Source organism: Bufo gargarizans, chromosome 4, assembly GCF_014858855.1.
Source record: "Bufo gargarizans isolate SCDJY-AF-19 chromosome 4, ASM1485885v1, whole genome shotgun sequence".
In the NCBI taxonomy this organism is placed as follows: domain Eukaryota; kingdom Metazoa; phylum Chordata; class Amphibia; order Anura; family Bufonidae; genus Bufo; species Bufo gargarizans.
In genome coordinates, this window is record NC_058083.1 from 381004701 (window position 1) to 381032639 (window position 27939).

Below are 27939 nucleotides of genomic sequence, written 5' to 3' on the forward strand. Positions count from 1 at the left end.
ACAAGTGACCCAATTTTGGAAAGAAGACACCCCAAGGTATTTCATGATGGGAATAGTGAGTTCATGGAAGTTTTTATTTTTTGTCACAAGTTAGTGGAATATGAGACTTTGTAAGGAAATAAAAAAAATAAAAAAATTTCATCATTTTCCGCTAACTTGTGACAAAAAATAAAAAGTTCTATGAACTCACTATGCCCATCAGTGAATACCTTAGGGTGTCTACTTTCCAAAATGGGGTCACTTGTGGGGTTTTTCTACTGTCTGGGCATTGTAGAACCTCAGGAAACACGACAGGTGCTCAGAAAGTCAGAGCTGCTTCAAAAAGCGGAAATTCACATTTTTGTACCATAGTTTGTAAACGCTATAACTTTTACCCAAACCATTTTTTTTTTTTACCCAAACATTTTTTTTTATCAAAGACATGTAAAACAATAAATTTAGGGAAAAATTTATATATAGATGTCATTTTTTTTGAAAAATTTTACAACTGAAAGTGAAAAATTTTGTTAAATTTCGATTAATAACAAAAAAAAGTAAAAATGTCAGCAGCAATGAAATACCACCAAATGAAAGCTCTATTAGTGAGAAGAAAAGGAGGTAAAATTAATTTGGGTGGTAAGTTGCATGACCGAGCGATAAACGGTGAAAGTAGTGTAGTGCAGAAGTGTAAAAAGTGGCCTGGTCATTAAGGGTGTTTAAGCTAGGGAGGTTGAAGTGGTTAATATACAAAATTACAGTTTCATTTTTTGGGGTAATTCCTGAAAATTCTTAGTTTATTTGCTTGCATATTAATAATATTAATTTACTACTACAGTCAAATTAAAGAAGCATGCAAGTTTTCTAGCATTGTATGGCTACGTCCTCTGAATCATTCCTTAAATATCTGCATCAAAGTAGAGCCACTTGAGAAAGTCATCATATAATTGCATATTTCATAGTCATTCCTTGCCTGACAGATTAACCACAGATCACCTTGCCCTTGTTATCTCGATGAAGCAGGTTTTTCAATCTCGTACGTCAGTGCAGGCGTGTCCCTGTGAAGTATAACATCTTAAACTTAACTGATTGATCTGTTTGGTGCAGATAGCCAGGTGAGAGACCAAGCAGACACCTCTGTACACAGCGCAGAGAACTAAGGGGGAAACATGGCATCACAAGGAATCCAGATACCGGCCAATTCTGAAGTGCCGGATATTCCCTATGGACTTGGAGTTTTTAGAAAGCTTCCATATGCATTTATAGTTCCTGAACTGGTAAGTTACTTACTCTAGTTTTACCGGGACTTGACTTTTTTTTTAAATTCTTCTCTGAATTATCATCAAGTCTTAACAAGTCTGAAGTTTTCTTTATATATTGTGTGAGCAAATATTGCAGATGATTATACCTCCCTGGGAATATCTATATCTATCCATCTATCTACAAACAAGGACTACAAGTAGCAGCACACTGCCATGCGCAAGGCACATGCCAACACTGGAAACATGAAAAAATGTAAATTGCATTACTCCCAGGTTATACTTACTATACGAAAATTAGAAGCTCTTTACTTTTAGTGTGCACCTGAAACCTGTTTTTTACATTCTTTGTAGGTGTTGAATTAGCTTGTTTTTTTTCTGAATATCAATCAATCATATTTTTTTAATTCATTAGAAAATTTATGAATTTTTAGGATAAGATAACTTGGATTCACATAGGTTAAAAATTCTCATCGCCAGCAGACACATAAAATCAGAAAATAAAAGACAGAACTAGGTATAGATTAGGAAGTCGGTGTATGCACAGTGCAGTAAGTGTAATGGTGATAATTTGAAGGAGCATATTGCATGCTTCTCATTTGCAGTCTAGAGGAACTGGTGACGCATAGAGAATATTAGTGGAGAAGACACATGCGTAAGGTTATGGAATTTGACGGAAGAGGTGGGCAAAAAGCCAACTATTAGTACCAGGAAACTAGTTGGGTTACCAAGGTGTTCTTAATGATGTGAAATTGGGTGGGAGGACATGAAGTACCCTATTCTTCTATGACAAAGAGTGCACATCAAATAATAGGAATGACATAGCTATTAGTCCAAAATCTCTCGATATCTAAAAATTGACACCAGTCCCACCAAGCAAATGTACTGTAAATGTGGAAATTAGGTTTAGAAAATGGAGTCTGCTCAATATTTTAAATACTCAATTGCAGTGGTGTACCTTTCATGGAGGCAGACCACGTGACTGGGGTGGTTGGGGGTCTGTGGTTGAATGGTTATTTTTTTCCCTAGGTGAAAGGCAGACCAAGTGAGTGCTTTGGAGTCCCTGGGGGTGGGGGTGGGGTGCTGGGATTGAGCTCTTTCTGTTCCCGCGATGAAAACACTGCATGTTCATTTTTCTGTAAGTTTTTATTGAAGTCAATGGCAACTGTATAAATTCCAATGTACTGAGCTCCCCCTAGTGGTGACTTCTAGCAGACAATTTTCTAAGACACTCAAGGAAGCGGCAGGCATACAGCTATAAGGGGAGATTTATCAATGTATTATGCCACCTGTTTGAAATATATTGAGAAATATGATCTTTAGAATGATATAGTGTGTGAGGCTTTTATACTATTTTGCATTCCACATTGCCTGGAAGTGTGACACAGGTGTACTGGGTGACTTGGTGGGGTAGGGGGACCCATACTAAGCTTTACTGTGGGGCCCTGTGGGATCAGTGTATGACCATGCTCAAGTGGCTACAGTTTTCTACAGTAAATAAGTGGATGTATTGTGGACAACATAGACGTGTTATTAAATGTTTGGAATATTAATTGAAGAATGCTGGTTGAAGACCTCAATGTTTGCATATCATTGGGTCACAGGTTAGATGATGTCACTGCAAGGTTCATTTCCTTCCATGTTATTATTATTTTTTATGATGGAGGAAATTAACTGAATAGAAATAACTAAGTTAATTCAAGCAGCAAGCAAACAGCTTGGTATTTGCATGTTGTGTGTTTATTTGTCTTGGCAATGGCAATAGGTCAAATTTACTTTAATCATTCACAGTAGTTTGGTCAACCTTAAAAGGATTGTCAGAGATTTTTTAATTGATGGCCTATCCTCAGAATAGGCCATCAATATCAGATTGGTGGGGGTCCAACTCTTGGCCTGACCTTTTCCTAGGTCAGTAATGTCACGTTCATTGGTCACATGGCCCAGGTACAGCTCAGTCCCATTTAAGCAAATGAGGTTGAGCTGCAATACGAAACACAGCCACTATGCAGTGGATGGCGCAGTGCCAGGTAAGCTGCAAGGAGGCCAATCGCTGGGGTCTCCTCAGACAACTGATTGGCAGGGTGAGGGGTGTAGGACCCCCACCTATCTGATATTGATGACCTATCCTGAAGATAAGTCCTCAAAATCAAATACCCAGAAAACCTCTTTAATTGAGGGTTGTCCAGGATTTCACTATTGATGGCCTATCTGAAGGATAGGCAATCAATATCTGACTAGCAGCAGTCCGACACCCTGAATACATGCCAATTAACAGTTATGCAGTAACCAGCTCTGTACACTACACACTGAACAGGTCTGTCTAAATCTGGTGCTGTCTTCAGATGTCAGTACTACTCTGAAACATCTAATCAGTGGGGATGTGGAACCCTGAGGATAGACCATCACTTGTAAAATCATGGACAAATCCTTTAAGTTGACCATACACTTTAAGATGTCTCAATGACTACTAAAGTTCTTAGAACTTTTCTAAGATTACCTTCCGTTTTGTTGGAGATTTTTTTTTTGTGTGATATTGAGGACTTTTGCTCATCATACATGGCCAGCTCTCTAGTTTTTTGCCCAATCATTGCACTATTTATGTTGAAAATATTTCAGAAGTACAGTATGTTAGTTTTACCACTGTGTAAATGTGTGTGAGGTGATGAAATAAAATACTGAGTCTCGTAAGAATGCCACACCTTTTGAAACTTGGCAGAAATAATAATCATAATGACTAGCTTGTGAGTATCAAAATGTTTTACTCAAAATGTTTGATTAATATTTTGCATAATAAAAACCAACACAGCAACATTCCATACAGCCAAAGGTGGCCATAATTCAAGTCTAGAATCACACATCCAACAATTGTGTTATACAACCCAAGAAGTGCAAGGTTATTAAAGGGGTTGTCTCACTTCAGTAAGTGGCGTTTATCATGTAGAGAAAGTTAATACAAGCCACTTACTAATGTATTGTGATTCTCCATATTGCTTTCTTTGCTGGATGGATTCATTTTTCTTATCACATTATACACTGCTCAATTCCATAGTTACAGAACACCCTGGAATCCAGGATCGGTGGCCGTTCTTGCACAATATAGTAAAAAAATGCACTAGCCAATGTGCACTCCCACGGTCCCGGCCACCAGAGAGGCTGATGCTTTTTCCTATAGTGCGCAAGCACAACCACCACAGATGGATTGCAGGGTGGTCTGTAACCATGGAAATGAGCAGTATATGGTGATGGAAAAATGAATCCAGTCAGCAAAGCAAGCAATATGGATAATAACAATACATTAGTAAGTGCCTTGTATAAATGAAACTTATTGAAGCGAGACAACGCCTTTAAAGGGGTTATCCCATCTTAGACAATGGGGGTATATCGCAAGGATATGCCCCCATTGTCTGATAGGTGCGGGTCCCATCTCTGGGACCCGCACCTACAACGAGAACAGAGCCGGGGAGAGTTGTGGCTGGAGGACCCCGGGTTTCCCAGGGTCCGTCCACCACCAGACACAGCTCCCCGCCTCTCCCATTGAAGTGAATGGGAGCGCACTGCGCATGCGTGGACAACGCTCCCATTCATTTCTATGGGGCCGACGGAAATAGCCGAGCCAGCGCTCGGCTATTTTCGGCGGCTCCATAGAAATGAACGGAGGGCGACTGCGCATGCGCAGTGCGCCCTCCTCCACTTTCTCTGCTCCGTTCTCCTTGTAGGTGCGGGTCCCTAGCGATATGCCCCCATTGTCTAAGATGAGATAACCCCTTTAAGGTCAAATATATGAAATATAGGTTTGTCGACTTCTGGTTCTTTGCATCTGAACATGCAATTGTAGAATTGTACCAGAAGGAATTAATGAATAGAAAAGCCAATTGAACCCAAGGCCCAAGATGTTTTAATTTTGTTCGCACTACTAGTCAAGTAAAAAAAAAGTTTTATGAGGGGAGAGGGAAAGAGATCAAATTAGCTAAGATTAATATGGTAGTCACCCTCATAGCTGAATCTATATCCCAGTATAAACTACTGGCTGCCCCCAATCTTATTTCCCCTACCCTTGAAAATATTTTAACCATGAACGGAATAACCAGCATAAAATGTAATGATTTTTTTTCTCTGAATATGTTGAACATAGAAAACAGAGATCACCATTGGTGGCAAGAGTTAAATGACATAAGCATATATGCACTATATCAGGGATCAGCAACCTTCGGCACTCCAGCTGCTGTGAAACTACAACTCCCAGCATGCAAACATGCTCGGCTGTTGTCAAAACTCCTATAGAAGTTAATGGAGCATTCTGGGAGTTGTAGTTTCAGAACATCTGGAGTGTCGGAGGTTGCTGACCCCTGCACTATATAGTCTACCTTTACTTTGGGTAAGGTTAGAAACTTCCAGGACCAGGAATTTGATGGAATGGTCTTTTTTGGAAGATTGAGAAAAGGCTATATTATGTAATAATATAGCAACACTTTGACAAGATTTGATATATATTCTACAAGAAAATATACCTCCAAAATTGAAATAAAAAAAAGTTTTCTAGAAGAGTCATATCAAAGATGAGGCCAGTGTGCATCAGATATATGGAAATGTAAAATCCATCATAGAAATAATTCTGAAGCACTAAGATCAGGGATAGTTTTCTCAAAGAGCTCCATTTGTAGATTCTATTGTATAATTTACATATTGGGCATTTGGGCATTTGTATTTTTTTTTTATTACATTTATGCACAATTACATTTCAAGGTCACTAGCCAATTCTTATACTGACTTAAATACTAGCTAGAAACCTTCGAGCCATGCCCAGTGTATATTATACTACTATAAGTTTATTAAGTGCTTTATTAACACATCCTAAAATCACCATGCAGAAAAGTGTCACTTGCTGTACTTTGCATTCTGTAAGATGTGTTACAAAACCTAGATTGATATTGCCCTTCCACTTACAGAAGATGCGTATGTTCTTGACCCACACTGGTTCAGACAAGGAGGCCATAAAACATATAACCTAGCTGGCACCAGATAATGTTATTTTTAGCTTCTCCTGAGATTTTTGATGAATACAGTAAGATTGGTCGACTGTGATCCAGTAACGTAACACAGAATGAAGTTGTCTATGGTAGAGTCTTACTTAAATGTAATGTTTGTAACTCTAAAACTACCCATAAACATTTGTCTGAAGTTGGTTAAAATGGATAATTACAGCTAAAACATTTTTCAGTTAAAATTTAACAAGGCCAACCAATCATATGGAAAGAAGTCAACCATGACTTGAAATTTGAAATTTTCTTCCAATAATCCAGCAAAAGATCTTCCAACAGAAAGATGTTTCATCCTTTGCCCGTTGTCCTTCAACATGTATGGACAGTTTAAACGATTGTAGTGGCCAACATAAAAGGTGTATTGCTGCATTCACCAGATGACTGTTCTTTCAATGGCTGTTCAAACATCAACTTCTCTCTAATAAGTATAACCACTTTAAGAGTCCATGAAATCTAGATAAATGTTAGCCCTTTTTCACCTATACGATTTAAGATGAATTAGATTATATATAGTATTCTATCATATGGAATGCCCTTTGTGCTTGGGAGTGATGACATACTGGATCAACATACATGCTTTCATTTAGTTTTTGTCCCCCCTTTCCCTGTTATTTGTCTACTATCTGTCTAACATCTATTGGAAAGGCAAGAATGAAAATAATGTCTGCTTATATTTTGTAATTATCATTTCAAATACCTTGTATATAAGTACATAAAATGGCATGCTAATTGAGCATATTAAGGTTTATTAAGATGTTAACCTGAGTGGAATGTTTGGCAGAATCATTTAGCTAGTTCTCGTAGTGCTCCTGTTTCCAGACCGAGATTGACATCAACTGTGACCTGATTTTTACATTACCCATGCAATTGAGAGGTTAATTTACATCCAATAATATTTGAAGGTTTGTCCCTGCACAACCCAACGGGTAACACCCATCTGGACCCTTATTGCAAGCTGCTGCCACATTATTCATAAATTCTAGCAGTAATAATAAAGGAATGATACAACATAGAGTCCTAAGAATAGATACTTCCGAATTTTTATTAAAAGGGGGATGCAATTAGTTGCTAAAACCGATATCAGGAGAGGTGACAGGTCCTTTTTCAAATTGCTGAATAATACTAATATATTTTTAATTGCTTCCATTGGGTTTGGCTTTGCTTTTAGCCTTCAGAGTGTTACAATCAGGATTTAGTATGCACATTTCTGTACTCTGAACTCTGGGTGTGTGCTCAGTTTCACACGCCTTTCCCTGTACTAAGATACAGGGACAGAATTTACAAGTCCAGGACAAAAATAAACTTGCCGAAGATAGGAGAAATGTTAATGTGATGCCTTATGTTGTATGTCACATATGATGACACCCACCTAAAAATAGTATATGGGTGGCGATGTTCTTTAAAGGGAACCTGTCACCGGGATTTTGTGTATAGAGCTGAGGACATGGGTTGCTAGATCGCCGCTAGCACATCCGCAATAGCCAGTCCCCATAGCTCTGTGTGCTTTTATTGTGTAAAAAACCCTGATTTTATACATATGCAAATTAACCTGAGATGAGTCAGGGACAGGCCTTATCTCAGGTTAATTTGCATATGTATCAAATCAATGCATTTACACAATAAAAGCACACAGAGCTATGGGGACTGGGTATTGCGGATGTGATAGCGACCATCTAGCAACCCATGTCCTCAGCTCTATACACAAAATCCCAGCAACAGGTTCCCTTTAAACACAGAATGGGAAAAAAGAGCTTTTAGTCTCCTAGGCCTCCTGGGGTCTTGTGTACCATATTACCCCACACTTTCCTACGCTTTAGTCTGCTCAAACATCTAATATACTTGTCATTGCCCCTCCCTTAGGACTCATTCATCTAGCACGAAAGGGTGTTTAAGACATTTCTAAATGAATAATAGACAATAGAAGATTTATGACAAATCTTGGCTATGTGCAGCCTGAAGAACATTTAACTCCTTGAGGACAGGACGATGTTCCATTTTTATGTTTTCATTTTCACCCCCTTTTCAGGAGCCATAACTTTCTCATTTTGTGGGTTTGTTTTTTTGTGGGACAAGTTATACTTTCTTATGGCGCTATTTTATTTTGCATATGACGTAGTGGGAAGCTGAAAAAAAAAATTACAAATGAGATGAAATTGGAAAAAGGTCACAATTCTGCCACAGTTTTATGGGTTAAACAGAACGTGCTATCAGAAAATGACCCATTGACATCTTAATATTTTTAAAGAATTTTTGGATTTTCTTTCTTAATTTTTTATTTTCCATGTCAATATCTATATAAAAAATCTAAAGTCCTGCAGTTTTTACACTGGCCACTAAGCCTAATAATAGGTGCCACTTCTTGGACTGTACAGGTCACTTTACTGTAGTTTTCTGCTTATCATCACAGGCAATAATGCAATGACAATCACCTCTGTATAGATAACACAGCATCTACCATCCACAATAGGTGATATCACAGCTTATCAGCTCCCTCCCTCCTGACCTCTGCACAGGGCACAGAAGATATGTAGACAACTCTCCCATAGAAGTCAGCTCTTGTCCATAGTTACTACGGCCCATGGTGGCTGCTGTAAGGCATATTTCTAAATACTGTTAACAACAGCTCAGACAAGATGGCAGCCCACAAAATAGATTAGAAAAAAAGATATGTGCCCTGATCTGGTTTTAACTGGCAGAAAATAATTTTGTTGATACCGTATGTTAGATTTTCAGTAAATGTCTAGATTGGCCAAGAAAACCAATATGTACTGATGTTTTTGTTGGTGATAGGCTCCAAATTAAATTTTATCCCCTTCTGTCCATAGATTTCCCAACATATACTTCCAATGGAAGGCTGTGACATACGAAATTTTATAAGCATATAGCAGAATATATACAACATTGGCTCCTATTGTAAAAAAGCATATACCGAAATATCAAATTTTTTATGTTTTAAAAAGCGCAGCAAAGGTATGTCAATGCATTTCTGCCAAAGAAGCTCTTGTTTGACATACGCATGAGGGCCTCAAGGATATGTTTGGCGTACGCTCAAGGAGCTTATCCGGTGCATATGCAATGTAAAGTAGGAAAAAGGTCTGAGTAGAACTATGTTGTACCTAGAGGCATCAGTTAATGCTTTCTGAGATTCCAAGGTGAGAATAGACAATCGAAGGCCCCAGTGCCGGCCTAGTATATAAGCATAAGCATCTTACTTGGGTTAGTGAGGGCAGCAGACTCCTTGACCATTGAGCCTTTGTGCGCCTGAAGGGCTTTGCATGATACATGTTCCTCCAATTCTAGCTCATAACATTACATGTATACAATTGATTAAAATGACACTAAACTGAAAAAACTGGTACTGATAAAATCCAATAGTGTATGGCACTTGGAAATCCTAATGTGCAAAAATCCATTTATTAGGTAGAGTTCACCTTTCTATCCAATTATTATAGCTTCTTTAGTTTTCAGTAGTGCTGAGTTGTCCTTGTTGTCCTTTCTTGCTTCTTGTAATTATGTGAGTGGTTTAGAAATTAGTTTCATATATTGTCAACCAGTTTGTCAGGTACAAGACAAATTACAATCATGGGTGTGTTGGGGGAACCGCGGATGTCATTTTTGGCAGGCTTGTGAGAACAGTGCATTTCAGCAACAAATGAAATTAGCTGACTCATTCGAGCACTTGTTTTATTTAAAGAGTCATTATTTTTTGGTGTAATTAGCACATTTCAAAATCACTTCATTAAAAAAATATGGCTGCATCCACCTGAAAAAAAAGCTGTAAAGTCACTAGGGGTCCTAATATGCAGTCAGCTGCCTATTGTCAGACAAGATCCGTCCCTAGTAACAAAGGCATAGAAGCCAGCTCATAGGAAGAGGGGGGTGTCAGAGCTAGCTGAGATCCTGAGCCTGATAAAAGAAGTGCTTCTACACAGCTTTTGAAGATTATAGGAGCCTCCTATGTGTCCTGTAAGTGTGATTTCCCCCTCCATATCTGTTCTGTGAGCTCTGGAGCTGAAAACAAACATAGTCGGAAGTAAGGGAAAGGACGTCACAGCAGTACAGTGATGGTAGATTTTACAGAAGGAAGATGGCCCCTGCTTCTGAGAGAAATACATCTAGCTGTGCAGCTGAAACAGGGAATAATATGGCTGCAAGGGCATTAGGGAAGCCTAAGAAATACCATTTTTTTTCACAGTTATGATTGTACAAAGAAGCACAGCCATTATGAAAACTTTTTTGAAAACTCAGGTACACTTTGGGAATATCCTGTAAAATTGAACAATTTCATTTGTAAATATGCATCTTTTGGTTTTGCTTTTCTTTCATGATATTTTAGTTACATTCAGTCATTACTATTTGCATGTTTCTGAAAAGCTGGATGGCAACCAATGTGACCAACAATGTAGTCTTAGAGGTTGTCGCTAAGCTTATCCAGCTTTATCAATGAGTAACTATTCAAAAAAGCAAATCACAATAGTTACATTCACCACTCCCATATTGCTGCATAACAAGGCAACTGGATGACAACCACTGCTGCAGCTACAATGTGGGAAATGTAGTTGTCATCTTTCTATTCACGAGTCAATATATCCTAGAAGCTTCTTTTTGTGTACTTGTTCTTAAGGATACTAATGTTACTCTTCATGTTAACATAGACATTTTTATAGATTATAATTGGACTCAATTAAAGATAAAACTGGAAATACATGGCACAGTATTTTGGCCTAAGGGATGATTGGGGTGATACTTGCAACCTGTGTGATGATTGGGGTGATACTTGCAACCTGTGTGATGAGCCATAGAGTGAGTCAGATGAACAGAAGCATTATTATCTTACAGTCGTGCCACTATAACTGCGCAGAAACTGGAAATGGGAGATGTTCACTAACCATAAGATCTGGTGGGACGTGCCAATGTGCATGTGCACCATCATATTTGCAGTTTCAATGACTTCAGAAGAGAAGAGTTTTTAGAACCTGAAAAATAAAGAGATTAATATGAATATCTCATTTTTTTTAGACTGTAGATGAATTAAATTATATTTTTTGTAACATAATGTGTCTTTGGTACCTAATGGGCATGGATATCATTCCAGATTCACCAGTGCTAAGTCATTGGAAGGCTCACCCACATCTTGATTACTGAATTTTCTATGGTATGTTGCTTGAATTAGGCTTGTTTCACATTTGCGTTAAAACAGATCCAGCAGGCTGTTCTGGCCAGGAACAGCCTGCAGAATCTGTGGATACCGTACGCTGTTGAGGTACTGTCCAGCCCCATTCACTAGGATGGGGACTGTCGGAGAGTCGGCCGCTACCCGCCAAATATGCTGAGAAGCGGTTGGTCGAAAACAGTTGCGTGCAGTGGTATTTGTCCAGCCAGCTCCTCAGCGTATTTGCCAGGTTGTGGCCGGATCTCCGCTGGTCCCCATTATAGTGAAGCTGCCCTGCATTCTCGCCTCCGTGACTCATTCAGATTTTTTGCACTTTTTGTTGTTCAAATTCTTTTATTCGAGAGAGCCAAGAAAAGAACAATACATCAAAGAGACACAAACACTCCCATAGCAAGTCGTGGCTGTGTACAAGCAAATGTATACGATCAGATGGTCATAAATACAAAGAGTAAGTAAGATGCACAGGAGAGTGTAACCAGTGATCATTCCTATTAGTTAAATGGCACATCATAGCCTGATTAACAGATGCCTAGGAGCGAGCGCTCTGACGTATACTCACACAAAGGAACAAATGACATAGACGAAGACATAAACAGAAGAGGGGGGAAGGGAAAGAGGAATCCTGACCAAAGACGTAGAGAAACAATAATCAGATAAATAAATTCCAGCTTGAGTGAGCCAGTCTATAATAATTTCCCAGTTCAAATGGGATTAACATCTAGGCATGAGATAGTGAAAATCTAAGAAGGGGGCCAATATCTCCTTAGGGACTGGCACCATCTCTGTTCAGCCAATTGATATATTTGCTAGAACCCTTAAACATAATCCAAGGAGTCCAGATTTTTTTTTGCACTTTTTGTAGTGACTCAGTGGATCACTGCTGATACTTAATTGTTTCCAAAAATTTAAGTATTGTGACTTAATGTAAAAGCACGTATCTCACTATGCATTATGTATTCCAAATAGCCGTGTATGGACATCAGTTAACACTGGCAGTCTTGGTTAGGTTGCCGTGGAGGCCAGCTGGTTTGTCCTTCTCTGAACAGAGCTGCAGACAAGACCTACAGTACATGTGTGAGCTGCTGCCGAGTAAGCCCAAAGAGAAGCCTCATCCAGAACACACCATTCTGGAGATTAAAAAGCTGCCAAAGGACAATTTAAAAGCTATGGACACCGTTTGGGCATTTATCATGCTAGCTCTAGTCTAATTATTATCCTACCTTATAGAGTGGCCCCCACTGATGCCATGGCACTTTTTTTTCTTCTACAGAATCCCCCGTTCGTCCGCTGTTGGCCCTGTATATTTTGGCGCCTTATATTATAATGAGGCGACTCGGTTATACTAGGCGGAGACTTGTATTTTCCCTGGTAGTGGTTATCTTATCCCTGTGAGCTCATCCAGTCAGAGCGCCCCACTCTTAGCTAGGGAAAACGAGCTCAAGGATGTCTACACACTCAAGTTCTCGTGAGAACTTGAGCTCATTCTTCCTGGCTAAGAGCGGAGCTCTCTGATTGGATGCACTCACAGCCCTGTAGAAGATAACCACTCCCTGGGAAAATACAAGTCTCTGCCTAGTATAACCGAGAATACAAGTCTCTGCCTAGTATAACCGAGTCACCTCATTATAATGTAAGGCGCCAAAATATAGGGGGCCAACAGTGGACGAAAAAAAATAAAAATAAATGCCATGGCATCAGTGGGCGCCGCCCTATAAGGTAGGATAATAATTAGACTAGAGCTAGCCTAATGAAAGGTCCTCTTTAAGCAATATTCTTATCAATTTCATAATAGTTTACCTATAATAAGTATTTATGAGGTCAGAAGATCAGAGATAAGGCTTCACATGAGCCATTAGCTGACAGGACTGAGAAGTGATACAGATAACAGACTGATTTGTAACCCCTGTATCTCAAAAACAGCTTAATAAAGGCTAATTGAAAATATTTTTTTTTAGCTCAAATTGAGTAATGCAATCATTTAAAAAAATTGCCTCGAAAGAGTCCATATGAGACTACCCATGAGGGAATGAGAACAGACATCCACAGAGGGGGACATATATCAATAATGCCCTAATTTGTGCCCCAAAATACTAACATTACAAATCAAAAGTGGTGATTTGTTTCATCTCATACATCAAAAGGCGCGTGGCACTTTTAAAGTGTGACTTTTTAAAATATAAACTTGATTATCCGCCTATTTCACTCAATTTGCGACATTATAATGCCAATAACACTAAAATGCTACTTTTTTTAACCAAAATGCACCATTTCAGCCAACCCTTGCCAGACAACATTTGCGAATTTTAAAACATATTTGCGACTTTTGAAATGCATTTGCGACTTTTGAAGCATATTTACGACATTTCCAATGGTAAATTGCGACTTTTGTCACAGACTCGGAACGTTTTTGTTATTGTTTTGTTGAAAACATTGTAAATTTGCTGACAAAACTCTGCCTTTTAGCTCATTTATATTAAATAAAAATAAATGCATCTTGTTTTAATACTTACCAATCACTTGTTCCCACGAGAAGTTGGAATTCTTTTCATAAATGCGACTTTTTGACAAAAAGTCGCATCTTTATGCCATAAATGGGACTTTTTACACAAAACACCACCACATAAGCTTGCTTAATTGTAACAATCTGAGCCATTTCTGCCGATAAGAGGATGACTAATGAGGTATAATATTCACCAATGTAATAGCCCCGCCCGCTTTGACATTTATAATTTATTTTTGGCATGATGAATTATTTATGGTGAAAATTCTGGAAAAAACTGTTGATATTTTTGGCACAACTCAAAATTCCATTCTTTTTGGCGCATTTTATGCCATAATTCTGGTGCGATGTGTTTAGTAATGGTCCTCCAGAATGTTTACAACCATCTAGGCCATACACTGGACTAAGACAGTAAAGTATGGCACTAAGACTTTACTGCTTATGGAAAGGGATAATTGCCTCTGGCACCCACCACACTTGCAACCCTCGGACTGGGAATTACAGGGGTAAATCAGCATAGAATAGTATTCCTGTGGTTACTTGGAAATATTTTAAAGTGTGTTTAGAATGAAACTCAGGGTGGACTACTACTACCATCATTGCTACTACCTATACACAACTATTGGGAGACTCTGTAATGTATTCCAGAACTGTGCCTTTGTTTCTGTAGGAACAAAAACTTCCATTAACTATTCAGTAAAGAGAGACTTTATTTATTGCAACCAAATGGGCCATGTCCTTGAGTCCATTAACCTCTCGCTGGCCTAATGTCTTGCACCTTGGCAACTGTACACCATTAAGGGCAGGCTAACTATCCCCGAAAAGCCTGCATGGACCAAGGAAGCGTTAGAGTAAGGACAGCCACCATGAAACACTATTACTCCTATCTGTGCCACCACTACCACTCCCATTTTCCTCCCATTTCTCCCCCTGCAGATCATTGCATTTTGATTTAATTAATCCAATGATACATCATTGTTTAAACATGATTTTAATCACTTATTTACTGAAGAAATTTCCACATACACTGGTTTACATGTCACATAGATTTTGGATTTTGAAGATCTTCCTTGTTCGGTTGGTTGCCAGCTGAAGACATCTGAATGAGGAAATGTTTCACAACTTTAGATGGGTACGCCTCCTCCTTGAAAACTATTTGTCCTAAACCAAATCATTGTATTTTTGGCATTCCCAGTGCATTCCTGAGGAGATCAATCCTCAGGGGTGGTGCTGAGTAAGTGAACTGTTCACCACAATGTTATTTTAAACCAAGTTTTGACATCTGATGGGTTGTAAATAAGTACAGTTTAGCTTATTCTCCTTTCTATATTGAGAACACATGTAGACTCAGATAAATTGAGCCTGTATGGGTATGTGGAGGTCAGAAAGATGAACAAGCATTTAGCGGACAATTATTGAATGTGTATGGCCACAGTTGCAGACTGTTTAGCTATATCTGTTAAGATTACCATATACCTTCACCTTCATTTACTGTTAGGTACTAACCAATTATCCCTTTGAATTCGCCTATATGGCTTCATTCACCATATTATTTCCATATAAATAACGGAGAGAGGTTTGATGCTAACTACATATACATTAATGCTACAAAATAGATCTGATTCCTCCTGGCAATTAAAATTGTTGGCTAGAATGACAAAGGAATATTAATCTATAATATGCATGAATTCTGTTGGACAATTACATTCCTAAAACGTCAACAGAATTGATTTTAATTAAGACACACTGTAGTCAATGACACGCGTTAAGTATTAAATTAATCAATCCTTTTGGTTTTGCATTTGTTTGCACACAAGTGGCCCATATGTTTCCAATGCTTTCAAAAGATTGTTTGTTGACATCTACTCCTTGCAAAATCCCTAATGTCAGGAGAGGACAGTAGGCTACTGAAGATACCTCTGGTGGTGACTTATCTCCCCTGAGAAAGGATTTGGCATTTAAAATTCAACATCCCTATACACTTCATATAGTTGGTTGGCCCTATGGAAATCGTTGGGGTTGGCACCTTAAAAACTCATGCCGGGTAGTTATTTCACGGATCTGTACTAGCTTTGATTTTTATGTAGCTGTAACATGGCACCCATAGGAGATGATGGGGTTATCCTCTACAAAGTGTGCCATGGAATGCTATTTACAAAAGTATTTGAAATTAGCAGAAGTATAGTGAAGGCCTACTGATCTCCTGAGAACAGGAAGAGCAAATAGAGCTCCATAATGAGACCTCTCTACTCTATAGAACTAAGAGCTATCTCAGATGGGAATGTCTTTTGTAGTAGATTGTAGACATGTAGGGTAGAGCAACATTTTCAGGTTTCTTGATGCAGTATCTCTCATAAAAGGAGAGAAAATATAAAAGGCAGATACCCCTTGTCCTCTTTTCTGAATTCACTAATGGTTTTGGCTTCCAAAACAGGATCAATAAACCTGACTTTGTGGTCATACCCTAAAGGGATTTTCAGAGACAAAACATTAATGACTGATTTTGAGTATAGGCCATCAATGCTTGTTTAGTGAGGGTCTGACCTCTGGGACCCATATAGATCAGGAGGATGAGGGGGGCTCCTAATTATTTACAATGGTTCTTCCATATAAAAGCAGATGGGCAGCATGGGGGCTCTGTAGTTAGCACTCGTGCCTTGCAGTGCTGGGTTCTAGGTTTCAATGTGATTAAAGGGCTTCTGTCACCCCACTAAACTTTTATTTTTTTTGCTTACTTATAATCCCTACACTGCGATTTATGGCTACATGATCTAATTAATCATTTTGGTCCTGTAGATTTTGTTTAAAAAATGCTTTTAAAATATGCAAATTACCTTGCTACCAGAAAGTAGGGCGGCTACTTGCTGGTAGCAGCCGCATCCTCCGATCCTAAAGACGCCCCCTCCGCATTGTGATTGACAGGGCCAGGGAACGGAATCGTTCTCTGCTGGCCCTGCCTGTTTGCATTCAAAATCTGGTCCTGCGCCGCGGCGGTACCTGTCTTCAATCGGCGCAGGCGCACTGAGAGGCGGCCGCTCGCTCGGCCGCTCCATCCTCAATGCACCTTCGGCGATGACGTCACATCTACACCCGGCGCAGGTGCATTGAGGATGGAGCGGCCGAGGATGCCTGCGCCGATTGAAGACAGGTACAGCCGTGGCGCAGGCGCCAGATTTTGAATGCAAACAGGCAGGGCCAGCAGAGAACGATTCCATTCCCTGGCCCTGTCAATCACAATGCGGAGGGGGCGTCTTTAGGATCGGAGGATGCGGCTGCTACCAGCAAGTAGCCGCCCTACTTGCTGGTAGCAAGGTCATTTGCATATTTTAAAAGCATTTTTTTAGCAAAATCTACAGGACCAAAATGATTAATTAGATCATGTAGCCATAAATCGCAGTGTAGGGATTATAAGTAAGCAAAAAAAAAAAAAGGTTTAGTGGGGTGACAGAAGCCCTTTAAGGACAACATCTGCATAGAGTTAGTATGTTCTCCTTCCGTATTTGTGTGGGTTTCCGTCCACAATCCAAAGACATAATGGGTTTCCTCCGGGTGCTCTGGTTTCCTCCAAGACTGATCAGCAGGGGTCCTGGGTAGGTATTTTATTGTTGTTGGATTTTTCAAGTTATAATGTATATTTATAGCTTTTAGCCTTACCCCAGGCATTTATGCTACATTATATGCTGTTCATGTTCAAACAGTCCAGGAATGCTGCAGACTCTCAGCTGCTTCACCTTATGCGACTAACAAATAAATGAACTTGAAAACAATGTCACAGTAACAAGGGGTGCCCATAAAGATAAGCAGCTGCTTTCGCCCCCCCTTCTGTTGATCAGCAGATTTTTTATTTTGTTGTGTTTTTCTGCTGAAGTATAGATGATTTATTAACTGAGAAAATACCAGACACACCTGCAAGTGAAATTGCCATTTAAGCAGGGCAACGCTGCATACCAGCGAGTAAAGGAGTGACCAATTGTTGACATTATGTTTAAGGGTAAATAGTCTTTAGTGTTTTTTAAGGTAATCACTGGAGTCATACCTAGTTCAACTGTGTATTCATATCTGATTTTTGATTATTGACTATATCTAAGGACTCATAGACATGACTGGATTCAAGGGGCCTGTACGGCAAGCACATTGAATTCTACACAAAGTTGTAGACACTCTATGAGCTCTCAATGGTGCCTCTGTGTGGCTTTATGGAGGTTTTCTAACTTAGATCACTGCTTCCATGAAACTGCATCCAAAGGAACAAGTCACAATTTGAAGAGATGCTGGGCTGGACAGTTGCCAAGACATCTATCTGAAGCCCAGCTAAACTCATGTACAGGTCCCAATAATTAGAAAAGGACTGTACACGATACTCACTGGGTATCAGGTGAATGCCTTGGCAACTGTCCCATCCACTGTGCAGTTGTGTCGGAGAGTATGTGCCGGAGAGCATGCCTGCACAACCCCTTGAAACGAGTTTTCTGGCAGAATTTTTTTTGTAAACGCTGTGTTTTCAACTTTTTAAACGCCTCTTGGCACTTGAGTTTTTCGGCTGCCCTCACTACTTTCCCGAAAAGTGGCATGGAGAGGGTGGCAGGGACAGGAGGCGTAAAAGAAGAGTGAAATCTATGTCAGCCAGGGGCTGGCATAGATTTCAGTTTAGGTGCACTGACTGCCGAAGATGTGTCTAGTTTATGATGAGATGTGCTTCAGCAGTTACTGGTGTAAAACACTGGTCTATGATCTACCCCTATGGTCTTAGACCCTGAGGCTGCAGTGTTTCCTCTGGTGGCCCAAACAGTCCCTTCTACTTGGCCTTCACAACTGCATGTACGTGCATGCACAGGAAATACACTCTTGGATCACTTCTGAATCTCCTTTCATGACGGTCAAGATTATGGTTTAGCATGTTCAACCTTATTAAACCAGCCTGGTAGGGTTGATCATAATGATAAAAACAATACCTTGGTTATGACAGTACATTGCCCCATTGATGAGATAAATGTATTTTTATTCATAGGGAAATAATCTTTCTGGAGCACCAAGGGATTGACCAGAGCCCTCGGAGCACCAGATTCGTATACGCTTTTAGCTTTAGTCCCTCCACGCTTCCCCTGAATTCACAGGGCTTGACTTCTGGTCTGAGCCATGTGTCCCAGTCTTGACACTTGCACAGTGCATCTTCTGCTGGTCTCCAAGCAGAGCAGATTTTTACTTAGAATGTGCAGAGATGTGTCATCTCACGCTTGTGCTGTGTATCCTAGCCTCAGTGTTGCAGGGAGAGCTACAGAAGATCTATAGCACAAGCGCTAAGATGGAAAGTACAATGCAGGCGTGAAATGACAGGTCTCGGTGCCTGCTTAGTGGGAATCTGTCCTGCTTCGAGAGCAGAGAAACATGCACTGTGCAATCGCAACCTTCTCAATCCAGGAGAACAGGGGGACTAAATCTCAAGGGGTGTAACAATCTGGTTCTCCGAGGGCTCCAGTAAGATTATTTGCATATGAATAAAATTCCAGTTTTCTCATCAATGGGGGCAACATACTGTCATAATCAGGGTATAGTTTATATCAGCATTATCAACCCTACAATGCCATATGCCTGGTTTAATGGTGTTGATTATGCTGACAGATGCTCTTTAAGCCCCCCATTGTGAATTCATGCGTACTATGAAAATATGTGAACAGAGTCAACCAGTGGAGAGAAAGATGGACAAACTACTAAACCCCCTGAATAATAATAAAAAAGCTTGTAGCTTAGCAGCACATTACTGGTGAATATTGTGCTATGATACCTACTCAGAACTGGATTTTTCTACCTGTTATATAGTTCAGCGAGTGCACACCCTAAGTGAGGCTTTTATAGTCACACCTTACCAAGTTCTCACACCCAAAAGTACGCACATGAATTTATATTTACGTCATCTGTTTTGTGCTTGTCGTTTAAGGGTATGTGTCATAAGAAAATTACCTTTTCTTTTCATTATTTTATTTTTAACTTTCTATGTTAATATCTATATTAAAAACACATGAAATCCTGCAGTTTTAGCACAGGTCACTAAGCCTAATAATAGGCATCACTTCTTGGTCTGTACAGATCACTTTACTAGAGTTATCTTCTTTTCACCACAGGTAGCATTACAATGACAGATATCACCTCTGTGTAGAGATAACACAGGATCCACCACTCATAATAGGTGAACCCAGTCTAAAAAACATAAACAACCCTACTAGTGTTGTGTTTTAAGGAGTGAAGTACAATACATAGATTTAATTTATAATACTACAACACTAACATCTGTGGTGACATAAAACTATTTATATGCCTTTGGAGATGCTCTTCCCATGAGCCATCAATCACATACTATCTATAATTCATAATGTTATATGTTGTACAATAATTTTTTTTGTTTTTATCTTTGTAGATACTTGGAGCATGGGTTTGGATCCTGGTTGCTGCTACTAGAGTATTTTATCCCCTTAGCCAAGGATGGGTCATGTATGTCTCGGTGTCTTGTTTCTTATTCTCTTTGCTGCTCCTGATGGTCTACTTGTTCGGTTTCCACAGAAACAACTGTGGTACATGGAGATTAGTGGTAAGAAAGTTTCTTTGGCTTGTAAAAGCACAACAGTGTGCAAAATCAGTAGCTTCATTTATTACGCAATCTTGCCTGTACCTAGGGTTACCACCTTGATGGCAAACCACCTCCTAGCTGGTATTTCCAGCAGGAGGACGTTGGTGGTGTTTTATTTTTACAGCACATTAAATTAGCTAAGGAGGTATGAGATCTCTTCTTGCTATTGAGTGCTATATCTCAGGCTGAAAGAATCTAAGCATTAAAATAAGACCACAGCCACCATACAGGCAAGCTATAACTTTTAGAAATTGGGCGGGGAGTGAGAGCTGCAGGTAGAGACTCATGTCTCCAGGTGCTATACAGTCTGAGATATTTCAGGTTGAAGCAGTCCCACACTCAGCTGACCAGCATGGAGTAGATAAGGGAGACCAGTGGGAGAAGTGCTATCAGGCTGCAGCGAATTAGGAAAGGTATAGATCCTCTTATCCCTGTATAAATCTACATGACGCCCAAGGGTGGGGTAAGGCTGGTTTCACATTAGCATTTTTATTTCTATTTTTCTGCTCCATTAAAGCAGAAGAATGAATGAAAATAATGGAGGTGGTATATCCTTCAAATTAGAAAGCCAACAACAGCTGATAGATCTGGGATCTGGTTACTCCCAACATTTTACCAGACAAAAAAGCATCCTGTATTTTTTATGTAATCTGCAACAGAGGCTTCTGAGGCATCCTCCGATGCAGATCTGGTCGGAGCCTAATCAGTCCCCCCCCCCATCAATCAGAGAACATATTTGCTCTCTGATTGTCACATATAAGGTTTTTTTTCCTGAAAAGAAAGGAGAACTGGGTTAAAGTGAGCGCTTTCCCATCTAATCACCCCCTATGTGCCCAAATAGCCCATTTTATTGACTCCACAACCCAAGTGTTTACCATCGTCTGGATCATAGGCTCAAATTAGCTGCACCAAACACACAAACATCAATAAAGTTTACATTTTACACTGTCCTGTGCATACTGGATCTATACTATTAAGTATGTGGACTGCTTGTCTAGAGATACCCCTTATATACTACAGCAATAATGATAACAACTTTGACTAGAGAGGACTACTGTATGTGTATGTAGTATAGTTCTTCCATCAGTCAGAAAATAAATTTTCTCTCACTGACTGTCTCCATAAATGATCGTTTTCAATTAGTTCTACAAAACAATCCAGCAGAGCAAACCAGGGCAAACAACTCCTGAATAGTGCTGCATGGTTCGTGGTCAGCACAAATAACTGTATGGGTGTAAGAGCCCATTTAGTTACACTTGTTCACACATGAAGCCTTTGGCATTATTTTTGGCTGATATTAAAAATGACATACTGCAAAACTCAAAATATGTTCAGACCATTGGTGTCAAATTAACACCCTGTGTTAGGTCATGCCCCCAAATCCACACATTTATTTTTACCTGTATAAATTTAGCTGGTATTTTTTTGTTGGAAAAGAAAGCAATCCTACCTGTACCTGGAAACCCTGCCCTCACCTACCAACGTCTTCATAGTTTGTGCTGTGGTCAGGGTGTAATTATAGAGGAAGCAGCCGCTTTTGGGCCCAGACACACAAGGGTTCCCCTCAACAGTATTTTACAATGATATTATATGTAGTGACACTGTAGGAAAGGGACAGAGCGGCTGCCGGGCCTCGCCTGAGAGAGAGAGAACTTGGCTAGCCACAGGAGTGGGGTTGCACATGAGTTGGGGGTTGCAAAGAAGTTGCTGGGCGGGGGGGTGTTCAAAAATTTGCTGTGGGGACCAGTCATTTGTAGATACACCACTGACTGCAGTGATGTTGTATACTGCATAATATTATTTCCGCATAAAGTGTATATAGACTAGCCAACTAGGCTCCTACCCCTTGAGAAAAGTTACTAGATCAGGGTTTCTTTGGGGTAAAGAGTCTGTTGACACTATGGCTGCTGCTTGACTTCTTTTTGTGCTACTAGCATATGTAAATGTGATAAAACATCATTTCTTCTTTACCTCATAGGACGTTATCTACCATGGAATTGCAGCAATTTTCTATCTCAGTGCTGCTGTCTTACAAGCTAATGCTACAATAATGTGTGACACAGAAATAGCAACATGCTCAGTTGTATATTATCACCTAAATGCTGCAGCTACGGTATGTATGTTTTAAGGTGCTTTTAGATATATCTGAACAAAAGGTGGACTTATAAAATTGTGTCTGGTACATACACTGCAATAGCTGCATACAACAACACTTATCCCAGGCAAAAAAACTCTCACAGGCAAACAAAAGGATTAGGCGGAAAAAAAAATCATTTTCAATCCTTCTCCACCCCGTCCTCATTTGTCATTGAGACTTTGGAGCTCCCTAAACACATTAGGTTGCTGGCTGAGCCCACCATTCTTGTCGGGTTTAGCCGACAATATACTAATGTGCATAATGGGCTGTAAATCGGCTCTGTCACCAGGATAAACCCTATTAACCACTTCCTGACCAGCGCCGTACATGTACGGCGCTGGCCGGGACTCTAGATGTGGCGTCCGCTCACGCCTGCAGCAGGCACCATTCCCATCTGGGTTCTGCTGTGTCAACCAGCAGAGATCCGCAGAACATGTATGCGTTTAGCCATGAGGCTGTCAAATGTAACCACAGATTTGAGCAGGACGAAAGTGGAAGCCACTCACTGAGATCAGAGAACCTATTATTTCTACTAATAGCTATTAGTGGAATATACCAATGTACTAAAGAATTGATCAATCATGAATGTAATAGGCTAGCCTATTAAAACTTAACTTTTAATATATGTCTCATGAAATATAGTTATCCAACATCAAAATTACCCTTAATATCAATGATTCCAAATCCGTGCAGAATCAGCACTAGTAAAGAATTGGGTGTCCTACCACATCAGAGGCATGTTCTAGTGTCCTTCAGGTATCCATGGTAGGTATCCATTGTTGATCCCTAGAAATGGGTAAGAAGGAGAAACAGAAAGACAGGGGGAAAAGGTGGTGGTGGTGGTGGTGGTGGTGGGGGGGGGGGGGGGGGGGAGTTGAGGTGATCTCTCCCTATTATGCCCTATGAGGGGGTGCTAACACTGGCCCTGATAACCTAGCCATAGAGCACCACAGCTAGGTTATCAAGGCCAGTGTTAGTACCCCCTATGGGGCATAATAGGGAGAGATTAACCCCCCCCATCAATCTGCAACAAATACCTATCATGGATACCTGAAGAACACCAGAACATGCCTCTGATGTGGTAGAATACCTGATTCTTTACAATTTAGTGATGGTTAGGTGCCGTGTGTGAAAACACCCATACTATTAAAATATAACAATATTAATCCCATACAGTGAATGGCGTAATGGAATAAAAAAACAATTTAAACTGACAATTTGCCATTTTTTGTCACAAACACTTTAAGATTGTAATACTCAAAAGTACAGATCGCCCTGTAAAAATTGAGCCCCCACACAGCTCCGTACACATATCTAAAAAGTATAACAAAAAAGTTATAGGAGTCAGAATATGGTGATGAAAAAACTGAAATAATTTTTTAAGGTTTTTAATCTTTTTTTCAGTATTAAAACGCAAGAAAAACTATACGTGTAGTATTGTTGTAATCATACTGATGTGGATAATGAAGTAAACAGCTCAATTTTACAGCATAGTGAATGCTGTAAAAAAAATGTCTAAAAAGTGGCAGAAATGTGTTTTCCCCGCTTCCTATTACATTGTATGCAACCTAAAATAGTAGCATTGGAAAATACAACTTGCCCTGCAAAAAAAATAAGCCCTCATAAAGCTATGTGATTGGAAAAATAAAAAAAGTTATGATTCTAGAAAAGTAGGGAGTGAAAAACGAAAAAGCAAAAATGGAAAATCGTCTGTCCTCTAAGGGTTAAACCAGACATACTGGCTGGTAGGGCTCACCATACTGATTAAAACTATACCTTTCTTTTGTCTGTATGCTAAACAGCTGCAGGGAAATCTGTGTGTCTATTCATATGCTAATGAGCAGGTTTGAGCACCAGGAGGAGGGGCTGAATCTTTTGAGCACTGCTATGTAACAGCCCTGTGCTCTGCACACTCCCCCCTCCCCTTGATTGACAGGGCTAGACATGCTGAGGGCAGAGCTGTGTCCTAGCATCTACATATCATATACTCTATGTACTATAGTCTTACAAAACTGAGATCTGCTCAGAAAGTTAATCTACATATTACTGCTTTATGTATAGGCACAATATATGATTATAAAGACACCAGTAATATGTGTTGTGTTAACTTATAAGAACAGAAAAAACACAAACACGTATCTCTATGTGGTAATGCTATAGCTTGGTGGTAAATGCATGTAAATCCTAAATTCAAGTCCCAGAAGAGACTTAAATAAACTTTTTTTATCTGTTGTTTTCTCTCATTTAACCCATAGAAAAGACTACACTATAATAAATAATATATAATTATATAATAACAATAAAAGGCCTTACTATATTGAGAATATTGTTTTTTGTGCTCAGAAACCTAAAACCAATTACTGGTTTATTCACAGGCACAATATATAAACCTAAAAACATGATTATCAATATGATAAGGATATATACTTTTATTATGGGTTAAATTTGGGATCTCTATGCAAATCCAAGCACTAAGCTATAGGATTACATAGAGAAGACAGTTTTTTTCTATGCTTATAAGATAACACATATCACTGGTGTCTTTCTAATCATATAATGTGCCTAGGACACAGCTCTGCCCTCAGCATGTCTAGACTTGTCAATCGGGAGGGGGGAGGGAAGTGTGCACAAGGGGTGTTACAAAGCAATTCTCAAAATATTCAGCCCGCCTCCTGGTCCTTGAACTTGCTTATTTGCATTTGACTAAAAACACAGATATCTCAGCAGCTATTTAACATACAGACAAAAGAAAGAAGTAGTAAGGCCCCATTCACATGTCCGCAATTTCATTCCGCATTTTGCGGAACGGAATCGCGGAGCTATTCATTTCTATGGGGCCGCATGATGTGCGGCCCAGCTCCGGAAATGCGGACCCGCACTTCCGGGTCCGCATTTCCATTCCTAATTGCGGAAAAGAATAGGCATATTCTATTAGTGCCGGCGATGTGCGGTCCGCAAAATGCGGAACGCACATTGCCGTGTCCGTGTTTTGCGGATTCGTTACGGATGTGTGAATGGACCCTTATAATCAGATGAGGTTTAATAGGGTTCATCCTGGTGACAAAGCCTTTTTAAGATTGGTAGAAATTAGCTGCATATAGAAAATATATAAAATACGTTCAAATTATTTTCAAACTAATTCTGTAATTATTAATATTTTTTAGTAAAGACTATGGACACCTTTGTTGTTTTACGACATTATATGTACTGTATTTCTGGAAATGTTTTAAGGTTTGTTGTCTGCAGTTTGCATGTCCTACAATACACCTAAAGCTGCTCAGCTCCATTCAGTCTCTATCCTGATGGTTGGTTCCCTATTGGATCAGTTTTCCAGACACTGTGAGCATTCAGAAGGCACTGACCCAGCTGGAAGCTGCCACTTGAGAATGAGGCTGAACAGAATTGAGACGCCTGCTGTAATACATACAAGAAAAACTGTGAAAAACAAAAAGATTTTATTAAGGCAATTGCAGAAACGCTTTTTGAAACATAATGCATACAGGTCCTCATTTGCATAAGGATACAACCTTATCAGGAAATGTTCTTAATAGGGTTGACCATTTTCAGGGCCATTGAATTTTCAAAAAAAAAAAACGGAATATTTGGAAGATGAGAATGCATGCTCACATGCAACATGGAAACATTTTTTTAAAAATAGACTTGAGACTTGAGGTTCCTCTATATTTCTTCACAGTCAAAGATTCTACAGCTGAGTTTATTGAATTTGAGTTGAAGTCCTGAGTGGTATCAGACAGATTTAATCCACCTACATGTGCAGATCAAACCTAGATTGGCAATGTGGAAATAAATTTAGCAGGCTAAGCCGTTCTTTATCTATGTGTTTTAAGTGGAGAGCCTTTTCAGTGACCAAGGTTGTGGAGATTTGATCACCAGATACTCAACCAGCCCAGTCATTTTTCAGTTATAGCTGACACTTATATAGAAAATTTAGATAAATTGTATCTTGAGGTAGATACTTTGTTCACACAGTTTGGTTTGCTAATATCTTCTTGATCTTTTTGTTCCAGATTTTTGCTTTCTTGACAACACTGTTGTATGTCCTACACAGCTTCCAGTCTTACGTTCACTAAAGGCTTCAAAGAAGACTCTTAGATTATTTTGTGAATGTACAGATTAGATGGGATTAAAGAGTTCTTCAATGTGACAACTTGAAACTTCCTCATCAACCCTAGAGTATATATAATAATTCATATTGCCATGGCCAATGTAAATGTCTAGAATTCAGAATGTATATTTTTCTAACGTTATATTAGACCACTGTTAATATTACAGTGGAATGAACATCCCCTCTTTGGGTGTTAACAGAGGTGGGGGTGAATCCTTTGTTTTCTAAGGCAAGTAGGCCATAGTAATACCTCCTAATCTATGAGTTAGGTTCATTCATAGTATAGACCAGGCTATGACAGATCCCTTAGAATGCCATTACACATTTATAGCATTGTTACATGAAAAGTTTACATGACATGATTTTGTTTAGTATGAGCACTGTTCGCTATCTCCTGCTCTTTTTGAAATGTTTATTATATTTATTTTTTCATACTTCATGCTCTTATTATGCTTTCTTCGGCTTATGTAATAATAACAAAAATGTAATATATTTTTATGACTTCCAATTTTATCATGTACCATCCTTGAAGGCTGTGAACACCTTCAGGGAGCAATTTTTTATTTTTCTGCATTTCACTCATTTTGGGTTTTTAAAAAATGTTCAACAGTTTTTCCTGTACATCTTTCAGTTTCTATTTATTAGCAGACTAGCAAGCTTTTTTTTTTTAATGTGAATCCCGTCACAGAACTTCTCTGTCCGCGCCATGTGCAGCCCTTATCTCTGAACTCCTGACAGCTCATAAACATTCATTTTTGCTAAATCATTATCAGCTTGCTAAGAATATGGTTTAAATTAGTGTTTATCGGCTGTCAGGGGTTCAGAGATAAAGGCTACACATGGAGCCTTCAGAGCTGTTGTCAGACAGATTCAGTGTAAAACAGAAAGCAAATCAGCCTGCAGATATACTGAAAGTGAAGGCTGTAGAACAAAAACGTGTACATTTTTAGTAAAGACCAATTGAAATATATGATTTTTAACCCAAAATGAGTAAAATGCAATGGTGTAAAATGCCTCCAAAGTGGTTCAAAGCCTTTATGAAGGGAATATGTCATCAGTTTTATTCTGCTGTATCTAGGTGCAGGATAAACTATCAACAAAGACATT

General features: G+C 39.3%; 1 protein-coding gene across 1 annotated transcript; it reads left to right on the forward strand.

Moving 5' to 3' along the window:
• The first annotated feature begins 1063 nt into the window (after positions 1–1063).
• Positions 1064–27939, forward strand: MALL (mal, T cell differentiation protein like). The gene is made up of 4 exons (XM_044292113.1): positions 1064–1253; positions 20360–20530; positions 22548–22682; positions 26735–27939. Exons 1-4 carry the CDS (start codon positions 1146–1148, stop codon positions 26795–26797), a joined length of 477 nt encoding a protein of 158 aa, XP_044148048.1. The 5' UTR covers positions 1064–1145; the 3' UTR covers positions 26798–27939.